The sequence below is a fragment of the Notothenia rossii genome (genome assembly GCF_949606895.1).
Source record: "Notothenia rossii genome assembly, chromosome: 7".
Taxonomy (NCBI): Eukaryota; Metazoa; Chordata; class Actinopteri; order Perciformes; family Nototheniidae; genus Notothenia; species Notothenia rossii.
The window spans coordinates 80615701-80630158 of record NC_136905.1 but is presented as its reverse complement, the minus strand read 5'-3'; the positions used below and the strand labels follow the sequence as shown (position 1 = coordinate 80630158).

General features: G+C 39.9%; 1 protein-coding gene across 5 annotated transcripts; it reads right to left on the bottom strand.

Moving 5' to 3' along the window:
* Positions 1–2615: 2615 nt before the first annotated feature.
* LOC307047322 (guanine nucleotide-binding protein G(I)/G(S)/G(O) subunit gamma-7) lies at positions 2616–14207 on the bottom strand. 5 transcript variants are annotated; one of them, XM_079694239.1, is made up of 4 exons: positions 14051–14207; positions 11187–11327; positions 8466–8581; positions 2616–7029 (listed from the first exon to the last, which is right to left on the bottom strand). In XM_079694239.1, the coding sequence occupies exons 3-4, from the start codon at positions 8544–8546 to the stop codon at positions 6904–6906; spliced, it is 207 nt and encodes a 68-aa protein (XP_079550365.1). In that variant the 5' UTR covers positions 8547–8581; positions 11187–11327; positions 14051–14207; the 3' UTR covers positions 2616–6903. The 5 variants fall into 5 exon arrangements, with proteins under 5 accessions (XP_079550365.1, XP_079550369.1, XP_079550366.1 ...); XM_079694243.1 differs by having other exon boundaries at positions 14104–14192; XM_079694240.1 differs by lacking the exon at positions 14051–14207 and adding an exon at positions 13833–14044.
* Between the last annotated feature and the right edge of the window lie 251 nt (positions 14208–14458).

Sequence of the window (14458 nt, the reverse complement as noted above, 5' to 3'; positions counted from 1 at the left end):
GGAAAGTTTTAGTCTCTCTGGGTGTTGATGTATTGTTTGGGAGGACACCACCCCTTCCTCCGTCAGTGATAAATGCCCCGCCCCCTTTCCGAGCCTCATTAACGGGTCAGTGGATCCTCGTTATGTGAGGCAAACAGTTTCTAATCATAATCCCCTCCCTTCTTTATAATTCCCGGCAATTTAATCTGACACTTTCTTTTTCCTCTTTCATCAGATCTTTTACAGCAGGAAGAGTTTGTTTGTATTTCTAAGCTGACACTTTGAACATTGATATGTGACCTTTAAAATTAGTGGACAATTATTAGGACTTTTTAGGAACGAAAACAGTGAGAATTCTCTTATTACAGTTTCTTATATCTGAATATGTTCTTGTTGTTTGGCTCTTTTATGACACTGAACCAGCAGCAAATGACTCTTTACAGATGCAGAATATTAGTTTATACACAATATATATCAACTTATAAATTAACTGTAATATAAAAGATATCCAGCATAAAAAATCTATTAACATTTTGAAATGGGCTAATACGCACAATACGTATTTTAATTTGTTACTTTAAGTTCATTTAATGCAAATACTTATATACTTTAACTTAATTAATAATTTGAAATGAAGAACTTGTACTACTTTAAGTAAAAACACTAAGTAACAGGGCTGGATTAATTGCATTTAGTTTGACTGATGAAAAATGTTTCTTTATTTAGTTTGTATAATTACATTTGACGCTCTACTTCACATATTTACACATATTTTGACATATTATGCAATGTGTAGTTCATTTAGCAATATTTTTAAAATGATAATTAAGCGTGCAGCCCTGCTGAATAATTCTGCCTCCACTGTTACATTTCTGTTTTGGGTAAAAAAGTGTTTAAACAGATGATTTGACAGTGAAAGCACTTGTTGTGTTGTATGTTTAAACGGTGCTGCAGAAGTCATCATAAGGACTGCAGATGGAAATGAGCTATTAGCTCAAGCCTGGCATATTTCATCTCTTCTCTTTTCTGAGATTAATGCATTTGTATTTGTATGGTCCTTGCTGAAATAAATACATAATAACCCGGATGTTTCCGCCTGAGAGGATCTATGTTTCTCATGCCCAGCCTCAGTGGATCCAGTCCATGTTCCATGTCTCCCATTCAGCTTCACCTCATATGTAGGTCAGCTTTTGTTGGTGCTGTGAAGCTTTCTGGGTAAATATACAATAGAAACAAAAGCTCTAACAAAACTTACCCTTAATTATATTCACAGTTTAACTTTTAAAAGATAACTGAACAATCATGGTTATTGTTGTCTGGTTGTTGGGAAATGCAGAGAAGATGCCTTTCAGTACAAGAAAATGTGTGATACTGCATCAATGATCTAATTAAAACACAAACCTACAGCACATCTGCATTATCATTTGTATTCATGTATTTCATATATTTGTAATCTTGCACATTTTTTTATTAAAGGGGCCCTACTCTGCTTATTTTCAGGTTAGTATTAAGTTAGCTCAATAGGTGCTTTCACACCGCAGTACTTTTCCCACAAAGGTTCATCAGAACTTAGTTCATGAGAACTCTTTGGTTGTCATGAACTAAGTACAGATCGCGTTAACACCGGAATAAGTCCCTGGGGGAGGATTTGGCAAATGAGCCGCTGACGTCACTTCTTCTTCTTCTTCTGCTTTGGGTTTACTGGCAGTCCGCAAACAACTTCACGGCGTATACTGCCACCCGAAGTCCCCGGAGTTGGGTACTGGCTTTAGCAGAAGCTGCTGGGACTCCCAGCAGCTTATTGAAGCCTTCCGAGTAAATCGCCAGAACGCCGACACCTCCTCATCTCCACCGCTCCCATGTTTTCTTTTGTGTTGCCATAAGTTAGTCTCTGCGTTTGTGCGCTAGGCTAATGCTAATGCTAATCATGCTAATGCGAGGATAATAAAATGGCGGCTTCACAAAACTTTTTGGGAGTTTTAAGTGACGTGTTTTGCAATTCGCCCAGCCAATCAGACATAGGAACCTTTCTCTCCCACGAAAGTCCCTGCTCTTTAGCAGGGACGGAAAAGGGGTTAAAAAGGTTCTCATGAATTAATTTGAGTTCCGGCTCTTTTTGGTGTGAACGCGACAAATTCGGAACTATATCGGAACTAAAGTGGGAAAAGTACTGCGGTGTGAACACGCCTAATGTTGAAAAAGCTCCAAACCAGAGCCCAGCCTGCTCTGATTGGTTAGCTGGCCGGCTCTGTTGTGATTGGTCAACCGCTTAGAGATGTCCCGCCCCTTAGCCAATCACGTACAATGTGTTGGAGCACTTTAGGAGGAAAGCAAAAGCAAAAGGTCTGCCTAGCTTTATGCATGTTTATATGGCTCATGGTTTGATCAAAACAATTATTACTTAAGCCTGTAGTGTTTTTTTTTGTCAGACACATTTCTTATACATTTAAATTCCTTATGTAAATGTCATACAAATCATTGATCAAAATGTGGACATTGACACAAAATAAAACACAAATAAATCCAAATAAAAAAGCATCAGGTTGCATTGGGTTGAAGTAGTAGTCTTTAACTGACATTGCCCTCCATGCAAGCGTGCCGTCAGCAAAGCTAAAAACAAAAATTCCACAAGAGCATTTGTTATTATATCATCTTTTTATTAATGTTATCTACTTTTCAATATCATCTTTTTTAACAGCAATATCCACAAAATATTAACAGTGTGCAAGAAAACATGAGTTATGGCACATCAGAGAACAGTTACAAAAAATAGATATATTTTCTTCATAATCAATCAAGGCAAAAAGATACATATACTGTATGCATACACAGGAGATCAGAACACAAAAGACGAGTCTCGGGAACGGCTCAGGGCGGATTCAGCCATGTTTGATTTCGTAATCAGCCGGTGAGGAGCCTCAACTCTCGCCTGCTTTGAGTCACAACACCAGGGGATTTCCATCTCAAGCTTCATGTTCTACTTTAACACTGTTCATTCTGTCGACCTGACAACCCCAAGACCAGCATTAACACAATATACGCCACTATAAGGCAAACTAACAACCAACCAATCAGAGAAGCCGTCAGCCAAACCAGCAATGTAGGTCGTCTGTCTCTCTGATTTTAAGCTCAACCAGCCATGGAATGATTGAAATGACAATAATGGTAAAAAATAGAATCTGTCAGACATATCCAGAACAACATCAGTGTGTGTATGTGTGTGAGCTGATATGTGTGCATGCTTGTTTCATGTTGTGTGAGTCTCGTGCAGTTGTAATTTGAAATGCATTTTGCAAAGAAATGACTGGGAACTGCCTCTGATTTCCTCGACAAGAAATCCGTTCATTGCCTAATTTTGAAGTATATATTTCTGGGGAAGAACACAGATGAGTTATTCTGCGTTACATCCGGTCTGTCACTGCAGTCAAGTTTCTGTTTGTATAGTTATTATATTTCGAACAACTCTACAATTAATTATAATGGTATGGTTTAACCTCTTGGGAAATACCATTAATGGATTTATTGCAGGGAGGTTTAGAGAAGATGTATACCACTTCATTATCTGTTTGCTCAAATTGAATGACAGCCAGAAGCTGGTTATCTTAGCTTAACTCGGCTTTAATTGAATACTCGATTCTGATTGGTCAATTTGGTCGTCCTTGTGGTCATATCAATCTAATGACAGAATTTCCGCCAATTTAACGTCAGCGGTGAAATCAGACAGAAAGATCCCCAGACAGACAGTAAGTCCACATTAAATGCCCATAAAGCAAGCGTACCAGTGTTTCTTTTAACCCTGCTCAAATGAAAAAAGAAAGGGTTATAACTCTGGATATCCAATGGCGTCACACACAAAATCCTGAAGTTGTATTTCAACACTTTGTCAAATTGGCTTCAATGCCCTGGATTTGCTCTTACACTTAAGCTAAGCTAACTTGCTGCCAGCTTAACTTTATTCTAAACAGAGAGACATTGGAGTAGCTTTGATGAGCGGGGAAAACAAGCTTCAACACATTTTTGGATTTTCTGGGTTGTTTTTGGTCATTATTGGTCATCACATTAAAAATAGCTTCCCATTATTATATATTCTTACAAGGCCCTTCTTTACTCTTCTTAGCGATGAGCACAGTAGCATCTGAGTGAGAGGAGGCCGTACACAGTGCACAACGTGTCCTCCGCTCAGGTCAGACTGACCTGCCAGTGGAGGGCTGAGCGACAGTAACATCATTACGTGGAGATACTGTGCCTTCTTACACACTGTGTGTCTCTCAAAAACACACACTCAAATGCACATACATGCTATTCCTTTCAAGACACATTCAAAGATTTGTCAAGGGTAACTCATAATCATTTAATTCCGTCGCAAACATGCCTAAAAGGTGCCCCCTGCCTGCTTTGTCTCTGTGCACACTGCTCAACAGTTCGCACCGCTTCGAAAAAAAACTCAGCAGAAGGCTCGTGATCAAATAGCCTAACAGAAAAAAAGAAGTCGATTCAACTCCCCTGAGATTCATCAGCAGTCGTAAGCCTTGTACGTTACAGCTGACGAAAGCCTCGGCTAAATGCTCCAATGTAAATATGATTGCACACATCTTTCAGGGATCACGCGTCAAAAGCAGCACGTGTCATTTAGTGCTCCTTTAAGCTTTGACTTCGGGCAATCAAACCTAAAACAATAACAGCAAGAGAGTGTGTTATGCGGATGAGTGTGTGTTGTCCTAAATGCCTTTGGCAAACCATAACCAACGCTTGAGAACAACGTTGCTGCTCCGGTGTTAAAGGAGGTTGGTTTTTTGCCACTGTAAAGAGGTCAGATGTTGGTTCATCCTCTAACAGGACCCGATAATAAACCTAACAGTTGTTTTGTTTCTATCAGATGTTTTGTTTTTGTATCTATGGTTTCAACAATCCTCAACTATCCCAAGCCTCTAAATCCTGAATGAGACAAAAGAAGAAGAAATGAAGACAGATATGTGACTGACCGAACAGAAAAAGTAGTCCTAAAAAAAAAGTCCAACATCCAGAGAGGGAGGTTCTGTGTCTAGATTGTGTATCTTACAAACACTGTACAGGGAACTACTCAACTCACCAGGCTCCATGGACTCCATAGAAAGAAGAAACTCACAAATAAACCCAAAACAGCTACTCTTCAATGTATCACTTCTGCACATGTCTGAAATAAAGTTTATACAGTTAGTTTGTTTCTCTTTACTTCATTTTTTCTTTCACTTCAACTTCAGCTTTTACAATCACGTTTGGTTTGTCAGAGAAAGGAGCATTGTGGAGGAGAGGAGGACAGAGGAAACCGTGTATCGACTGTTACCGACCCAGCCTCTGACCCCAAACTCTCAGACTGGTTTAGCCAGGTTGTTATGATGTACCCTCTTCCTCTACTGTAGATGCAAACAAAGCAAAGACCTTTCTCTTTTCACTATCCAATGCATTATGTCTCTTCTTTTCCATCCATTAACATTATAAAAACTGCCAATTCAAACACACAAACATAAGTGAAGAAGGCAGGAAAGGGAAAGGTTAATCTAAACGTTTTAAGACAGCATTTACTTTTTCAGTTTGGGTTTTCCCCTCCAGCCATGCAGTCCTTGCAGACTGTAAAGGTGTGGTCAGTGTGCGACCTCGGGGTAAAGCACAGGGCGGCTAGATTAAGATACTTCTGTTATCTGCTTATAGCTGATACCCCTGGCTGACAACTAGATCTCCTTGTTGTTTGATTAATAGTAGCATCTAGCCTCAAACAGGAAGAGAAACGTGACCAGCCAGGGGCAACACCTATGTCAAAGCAAACCAATAATTAAAATAAAGTATTATATTTATCTGTTAAGTAATGCTTGAACAAAATATCGCAACATACACATAGTTCACAAACAAGTATTTCTTAAGAAAATTGCAGTAAGCGTCCAGGGTTAATAGCTTGAGTTTTTGTAACTATGTTCTGCTGCAGATCTGATGTCACGTTAGACTTTGATCTCAACCAACAGCAGCCATATTGAACCGCAGTGAAAACGGTGACATCAGATCAGCACAGAGGGACGACTTTCTGCACAGGTTGGCACAGCTGGAGGTGTTGCCAAAGGCTGCAGACGGCCGCAGTGAGGCCACAGGCAGAGGTCTGATGGATGGGAACATGCTAGTTTGAAAAAGGCAAAGGCTTCAGCCACTTGCTCCGAAATTACCCGCCGTGATTTAGCACAATAGGTTTGTAGGCAAAGCTCTCAGGCCTGTTTTAACTCCCTGTTTGGGAGCGCCAACCGTTAATTTCTATTGCCAACATGCATCCTCCCACTCCTCGCCTATGGCACTGCAGTCCATCCTTTAAACAACCCCTTCATTTTTTGACAAAAGAAGGAAAGAAATCCGGTTTTCTTACTGATAAATAATGTCCAAATCCCTTTCAAAGTTAAGCTGACACTTAATTAACGTAGTTAATTAACCAGCAGATGTGAATATAACCAAAAGCACCTTGGATCATACTCAATGATATACTGATCTCAGCCACCAAGAGAACGAGATACCTGCCCCCTAGCTGTGGCTCCGGAGTATGGCGCTTTTCCAGAGTGGCTATTTTTGGAGTGTGTGTGTGTGTGTGTGTGTGTGTGTGTGTGTGTGTGTTTCTGTATGTGTTTGTAGGCTTGAAATGTGTGCTTGCATGAGTTTGAGGATCATTTTAAGTATTGAATGTGTGCATTTATATGTGCCTGTATGTGCACAAGTGTATATAAATGTGTGTGTGTGTGTGTGTGTGTGTGTGTGTGTGTGTGTGTGTGTGTGTGGGTGTGTGTGTGTGTGTGTGTGTGTGTGTGTGTGTGTGTGTGTGTGTGTGTGTGTGTGTGTGTGTGTGTGTGTGTGTGTGTGTGTGTGTGTGTGTGTGTGTGTGTGTGTGTGTGTGTGTGTGATGTCAGAAGGCGGCTATAGGATGATGCAGGGCTTCTTGTCCTTGAAAGGGTTGTCGGAGGTGGGAACCCCGACCAGCAGAGGGTCGTTACGAGCGTGCTGCTCACAGTAACTCATCAGGTCTGCTGCCGCTTTAGACACCTGCAGAAGAAGAAGGGGGGGGGGGGGGGGGGGGGGGTGGGGTCAGAGTCTGAAAAACTAGATCAGGAGCGTTCAGCTTCCTCCTTTCTGTGGGACCAACTTCCTGTTTTAATTAGAGAGGCAGACAGTGTTTTTTTGTACTGGCTAAAGACACAAACGTGGACATAACAATAACATATGATGACATTTCCATCTCAGACAAAAATTTAAAAAATAAAACAGAAGAAATAAAGATACAGTCAAAAGGATCACTTCAACATTACACAAACAAAAATAGGTTTAAAACCAAAAACCACCAAAAACACAACATGGAAAGCATATTTATTGTTCCTTTCATCCCACTCTTCATTAGAGCTAATTATTTATTTCCCATGTCATGGTGTGTTGAGCCACCCTTTGATTTTTTGTGGCAATAGTTTTTTCCAAAAGAGATTGTATTTTTAATCTACTCTTCAAACGCCTTAAATGAAGAAATACTCCTTGGTTGAGTTTTTAAAATATGTATTTCAACCAGAAGAATAGTGTATTTATTAACTGTGTGCGGTCTTCATCTAAAAGCCCAAGTAAAATATTAACCCTCCTGTTTTAACTGCTATTACATTTACACAAAAACCATTAATCATCACCAAATTTAATTTAGCACCCTTTCAAACTGTACATATGGTATCAGACTACTGGTATACATGAACAACTGCAGTAAATATACAAAGAATAGACACTGAACATGTATTGCGTGTGCCAGGTGTGATCCATGTGGGGGGATGGGCACATAAGGGGGGGAACACATCTAGAGTATGTGTGTGTGTGTGTGTGTGTGTGTGTGTGTGTGTGTGTGTGTGTGTGTGTGTGTGTGTGTGTGTGTGTGTGTGTGTTTTATCTGATCCGGATGGTTACTAATTCCTTTTCTTCATGGCAGTCCTTTTTGACCGGGAACACCATGGGTGTTACATAGTTGACTAAATCGTCCGACATGCAATGAAAGTGGTGATCAGTAATTTGATGTGTTCAAATGTCTACTGTGAAGGATATCATAAAGCCTTAATGCAATCGAATGTAAAACAAAGAAGTTATGATTGATGAAAGTAGTAAATCGATCAGATTTGACCCGAAGACAACAGGAGGGTTAAAGGGTGTAAATGTAACTTCAATATTGAGTGTCTTCAGCCAATATGGAGTCTTAGACCACAGACTGGCAACATGGACAATTGTGGTGTTGAAGACCTTCCTTTTTAGTAAAGCCTATAGTTTTACCCAATGTTTGCCCTACATTTGATGGCATTTACTCTATTGTTTTATTGTGTTTCTACTCTCTTTTTGTTATATTCATCTATTTGACTTGTATGTCGCGTTCTTTGATTTGATTTGGAGGAAAGAGAAGAAATAGTAAGGAGAAAACAATCAGATGAATGATCACATCCACGTATATCTCCTCCTACCTTAATGCGTTCGATCCCTGCCTCGATTCTCAGCTGTTCCACCAGTTTCCTGGCCTGGGCGATATTATTAGTGGTAGACATACTGATCCATCAGAATACACCAACACAGGAGAAAACTGAATAAGAAACAGAGAGAGAGAGAGAAAGATAATGCAGATGATGATGAGTTTGGAGCAATGTGCACGTTCGAACCGGCGTGCTTTCAATACGTTGTGTCTTCTGTTTCCCTCGGACGATCTGACATAGAAGTCAAATTACTTCTGGTTTGGAAATGCACATTTAATTTAAAGCAAATATATTGTGTGTACTGTACATATATGCTGTATTTAATTACATAAAGTTGTTGCAGTTGGCCAACTTATTGATATGTTAATTTACCCTCAAACTGTATCCAAAGTTATTTCCTTATATGCCACGTTTGACTTCATTTCAGAGGGAAATACATTTGACTAAACTTAGACTTGCAAAAGATTAAACCACAGCACATAGATTACTTTAAATAAAAATGCTGTACCACATTACATTGCAACATACATGTTAATGCATTGGTGCAAGATCCAAAAGTAATGAGATTATAGCTTTAAGGGTCGCTGCATAATTATTCATTTGAGTTTTGTTACCTTTGTCAATGATACTTTTGTAGTTTATACATGCTTTTACTGCTTCTAGCACTGTGGAATATATTCAGGGCTAGGAAAGGAAAGGGTGTCATGTTTTTACGAGTCAACTATGACATTTTTACATTTAATCCTGGGTTTACTTGGTTTACTTACATACTGAAGTATATGAACATTGCTTTTACACTGCTCCTCTGATTTACGAACTGATTTTGAGAGGTGGGAAGTAGTACATTTAATCAAGTACTCTACTTAAGTACAGTTTTGAGATACTTCTACTTTACTTTGGTTAGTTACTTTGTACTTCTACTCCACTACAGTTCAGAGGTAAATAGTGTACTTTTCCTCCACTACATGTATTTAATACCTTTAGTTACTTCTCAGATCTGGATGAATGATGTGAAATATAATCAAGTGTTAAATCAGACTTTAGTTCCACCTGGAGTAAATCCACAAGCTACCCTGCAGTATACAAAGTCATTCAAACTAGCTGCACCTTTACCAGCTTTGAGAACACTTTCATGATCAATCATTATAAAACATATCATATATATTATTCTGAAATGGACCAACCTGCACAATGACTACTTTTACTGTCGCTACTTTCACTATATTTTGATGAGAATACTTTTCTACTTTTACTTGAGGAACATTTTGAATGCATGACTTTTACTGTGACAGAGTATTCCTACACTCTGGTACTTCTACTTTTACTCAAGTACAAGATCTGAGTACTTCTACTTTTACTCAAGGACAAGATCTGAGTCCTTCTATTTTTACTCAAGTACAAGATCTGAGTATTTCTACTTTTACTCAAATTCAAGATCTGAGTACTTCTACTTTTACTCATATACAAGATCTGAGTACTTCTACTTTTACTCAAGGACAAGATCTGAGTACTTCTACTTTTACTCAAGTACAATATCTGAGTACTTCTACTTTTACTCAAGTACAAGATCTGAGTACTTCTACTTTTACTCAAGGACAAGATCTGAGTACTTCTACTTTTACTCAAGTACAATATCTGAGTACTTCTACTTTTACTCAAGTACAAGATCTGAGTACTTCTACTTTTACTCAAGGACAAGATCTGAGTACTTCTACTTTTACTCAAGGACAAGATCTGAGTACTTCTACTTTTACTCAAGTACAATATCTGAGTACTTCTACTTTTACTCAAGTACAAGATCTGAGTACTTCTACTTTTACTCAAGGACAAGATCTGAGTAATTCTACTTTTACTCAAATTCAAGATCTGAGTACTTCTACTTTTACTCAAGTACAATATCTGAGTACTTCTACTCTTACTCAAGGACAAGATCTGAGTACTTCTACTTTTACTCAAGGACAAGATCTGAGTACTTCTACTTTTACTCAAGTACAATATCTGAGTACTTCTACTCTTACTCAAGGACAAGATCTGAGTACTTCTACTTTTACTCAAGTACAAGATCTGAGTACTTCTACTTTTACTCATATACAAGATCTGAGTACTTCTACGTTTACTCAAGGACAAGATCTGAGTACTTCTACTTTTACTCAAGGACAAGATCTGACTACTTCTACTTTTACTCAAGTACAAGATCTGAGTACTTCTACTTTTACTCAAGTACAATATCTGAGTACTTCTACTTTTACTCAAGGACAAGATCTGAGTACTTCTACTTTTACTCAAGTACAAGATCTGAGTATTTCTACTTTTACTCAAATTCAAGATCTGAGTACTTCTACTTTTACTCAGGTACAAGATCTGAGTACTTCTACTTTTACTCAAGGACAAGATCTGAGTACTTCTACTTTTACTCAAGTACAATATCTGAGTACTTCTCCCACATGTTCTGATTTTTAATAGCTGTATTTATGGGACGTATGGCCTCAGTTGATGAAGCTATAGCACCACCGTGAGGTGACTGAATGATAGTACAACATTATTAATGAGTGATCAATAAACACTTTATGGAGATGATAAACACAGTATGACTTAGGCTGGAGCTGGACTATTTTCAAAAAATAACTTGAAATACTTTCTTTACATTATGTTTAGATGTATGTTAAGTATTCATGGTAAATAATCGTTGGCTTGACAGAGGTATTTGAGTGTTACCTGGCTGGTGGTGGCAGACAGGACTCTCGTGAAAGCGTCACTGGATGGAGATGTTAGCGGTGCAGGAATGACAAGAAAACAATTCAATGCCAAGTCGAAACGCCGGAGCTGGACTGCAGGTGAGCTCACATTGGCTTGTCCCTGTAAAAAAGGGAAGACACAAGAGGCGTGAGATGAGTGTTTTTCCAGTGAGGTTACAGAACATGTTAGTCTTGTCCATTTGCAGTTTTGTACAACTGGGCTTTTTAAAATGATTCATGACACTGATCCCATCTGGATTTAAGATAGTTGCTGCTGAGAGTGAAATCTGCCTTAAAACTGTCATCCTTACACCATTTGTAGTTGAAATGAATACTGAATTTGAATCTAAAAACTTGAATGTGAACTCAGAAATGTGCTTTTCAGCGGGAGAAATACAATTGTAGTTCAAGCTTTCATAATTTATTTTATATAATGAGATTGGAACTTGCTTGAATGCCAAACTGTTATCATCATCTTCTTATCATTCACATCACACCATCTGTCACCAAAACCAGTGACACCATTATAATCCATCAGATAGAACAGCCCTGCATTTCCGATCCAAAATGTCATAGAGTTATTTAAAAAAAAAAACCCCTCCATAAACCTCCTGCTTCTTTCTTTAGCACAGCGTAGAAGTTTCCCTCAGTGCTTAACATCGAGTGTTACGACTGTCTCTCTGTCTGTCACCCTCTCCAGGGAGGAGAGTCCTGCTTTAATTACTCCTACCGTGGAGTAGCTCAGAGAATCATGTCTGTAATTAGGGCTTTGTGTGTGTGTGTGTGTGTGTGTGTGTGTGCGTGCGTGCGTGCGTGCGTGCGTGCGTGCGTGTGTGTGTGTGTGCGTCCGTCCGTTAGATGAGCCTGGTCACATTAATAAGAGAAGGAGTTCAAAACACCGGCATTAAAGTTATAACAATAATCCGATTTTAATTTAATTGGTAAAAAAACAACAGTGCGTGTGTGTGCGTGTGTGTGTGTGCGTATGAGTGTGCGCACTTGCATTTATATAATTGCATTTCTAATACATCCAAACGCTATAAATTCAATCCTCAAACTAATCTTCACCCTGAGCCCAAATCTTACCCCTAAGTAGACCCTTAAACCCCCTTTTCTTTCTGTAGGTTAGATTAGCTTTTTGTGATTTCTCACACACATGCAGACTTGTTTTTGGCAGCATTGAATTGACCCCCATAATCCCCTGGAGATAAAGCCGTCGATAAAGTTAAAGTATTGATTTCAGTATCAATGCAAGCGGAGTGTCAAGGGATATCACTTTCTGGAAACATCAACATGCCCGACGAAACATTTATTTAGATAAAACCAAATGATGCTGTATTTCTCTCATAAATGATTGCACTATACGCTCCCTTAATAGGATGCTTTAATAGCAACACTTGTATGTATCGGCCCTTGTATAGCAAGTTTCATATTGGAATACTTTTTATTAACAAACAGTCAGTAGGGGGTTATCACCCAACCCTGGAAACTACCCTAAAATGAGTAAACAGTCCCAACCACATGCCCAAACTCAACTCAAGATTTTAACCCTGGGGTCCTGAACTTTACAATAACACTTAAGCAATAAAATAATGTCCACAGACAACAGCCTGAAAAAACTACCAGAAATGAACACTAACAAATGAAAACTACAAGCTTATTTGAGGATAGTTTTTGTTGTCAAACCCTCATCTGATTCTTCAAAAAAGCCAAACACTTTTTCTTACAACAGTGTGGACACGTCAAAGTATTTGTTGACATGCTTACATGCATCAACAATAAATAAAATACAAACTCAGAGTCACAGGGGGCTACAAGTGAGAATGATGCTTTCCCTAAGTCTTTTGAGTGCCTTGTTTTATTTAGCCTGTTGATTTCTCAAACTTTCTGCTATGGCGAATGCTGAAAGCAGGAAGCATAGCCCTCACCTACAAACCAGCACAAATAGAAGTGTCTGCCCCTCCACTGTCAAATCTCTCCTCTCATACGCCCTCAAATGTATTTGGTTTTCAATTTAAAGCCGATGACAAACATATAGGCTATACAGTAAACAGTTTATTTATCAAGGCCTGGACACAAAGCATCACCAGAACTGGACAGGCCCCGATGAGGAGCCCATACAGCCGCTCTGAAGACGCGCAAATATGCATCAATCCTTATTGATCCCAGCAGCTCCGGAGCGCTGATCGGGCCGCAGTACGGAACCATGTCCTCCGCTATAGGCCCTGCTTTCTGCTCTACCGTGTGAAAACACAATGCGGGCATTTTGATGGAGAGAACAGCATGTCCTCTCTCTCCCATGGCTATCCACACTCACATACACACGCATACGCGCAGTGCGCGCAAGCACACTCAGACCTTGTGCACATATCAAAGCTAGAGATATTTTCCCAAGTGAATACCAGACTAGCTTCAGGTCTGCAAATAGGCCCCGGTTGTTATCCGTGGGAGCAGGGTGGTGACATGTTTAGAGGGACGCAGGCTCCGGTGGCCAATGTGAACTCATCCAACGAGAATGGAGCGCATGACTTTATGTTCCGCTATTATGCTAATTGATCAGCACACGGTCTTTTTGAGCATGTACAATCCAGAGGTTTTTTGGACACAGTGGCTTCTGGGTCCTCACAGTCCAGCCGAGCTGTCGAAAATCTTCCACTGACCCTGTCCCCGGTCCTCCCCTCCCTCTCTGCCGGCAAAGGGCTTGGGGAAACCGGATTCGTGACACTGATGAAGCCCCTCTCCGCAGCCGCCCTCGGTGACGAGAAGCAGGAGTTGCAGAGGCACACAGACGCGTTACATTTCTTAAACACAGGGAGAAAAATACCCGAATATCTCCAAACTCACCTCCGAAAGCGCTGTATTTGTGATTTAAAGGGCCAGATCCGCTGCTTTCTCACCCTCTCTGCTGGTTCACTCCCCGTCTTCGCCGATCCAAACGCCTCCCCCTCCGCTACCAGTGTCTGTCCACTCCTCTACCCCCCCCCCTCCTCCTCTTCCTCCTCCCTCCCTCCATCAGATCCGATGACAGCACCTTTAACCCAGGGGCTCCCAAACAAACACACACACATCAACCGAGTGCAGCATCTACACAAGAGGGTATTTAATGGATATCTTTTTCAAGTCATATTTTTCGGTTGGGGAAGCCATGTGCAGCCCTGTAAATGTAGTGAGTTTTCGAGGCGTAAAGACTTGGGTAACAGCTCCATGAATGAAAGCCTTATTAAATATTACTTTAGTCTTCATGTCTTTAAA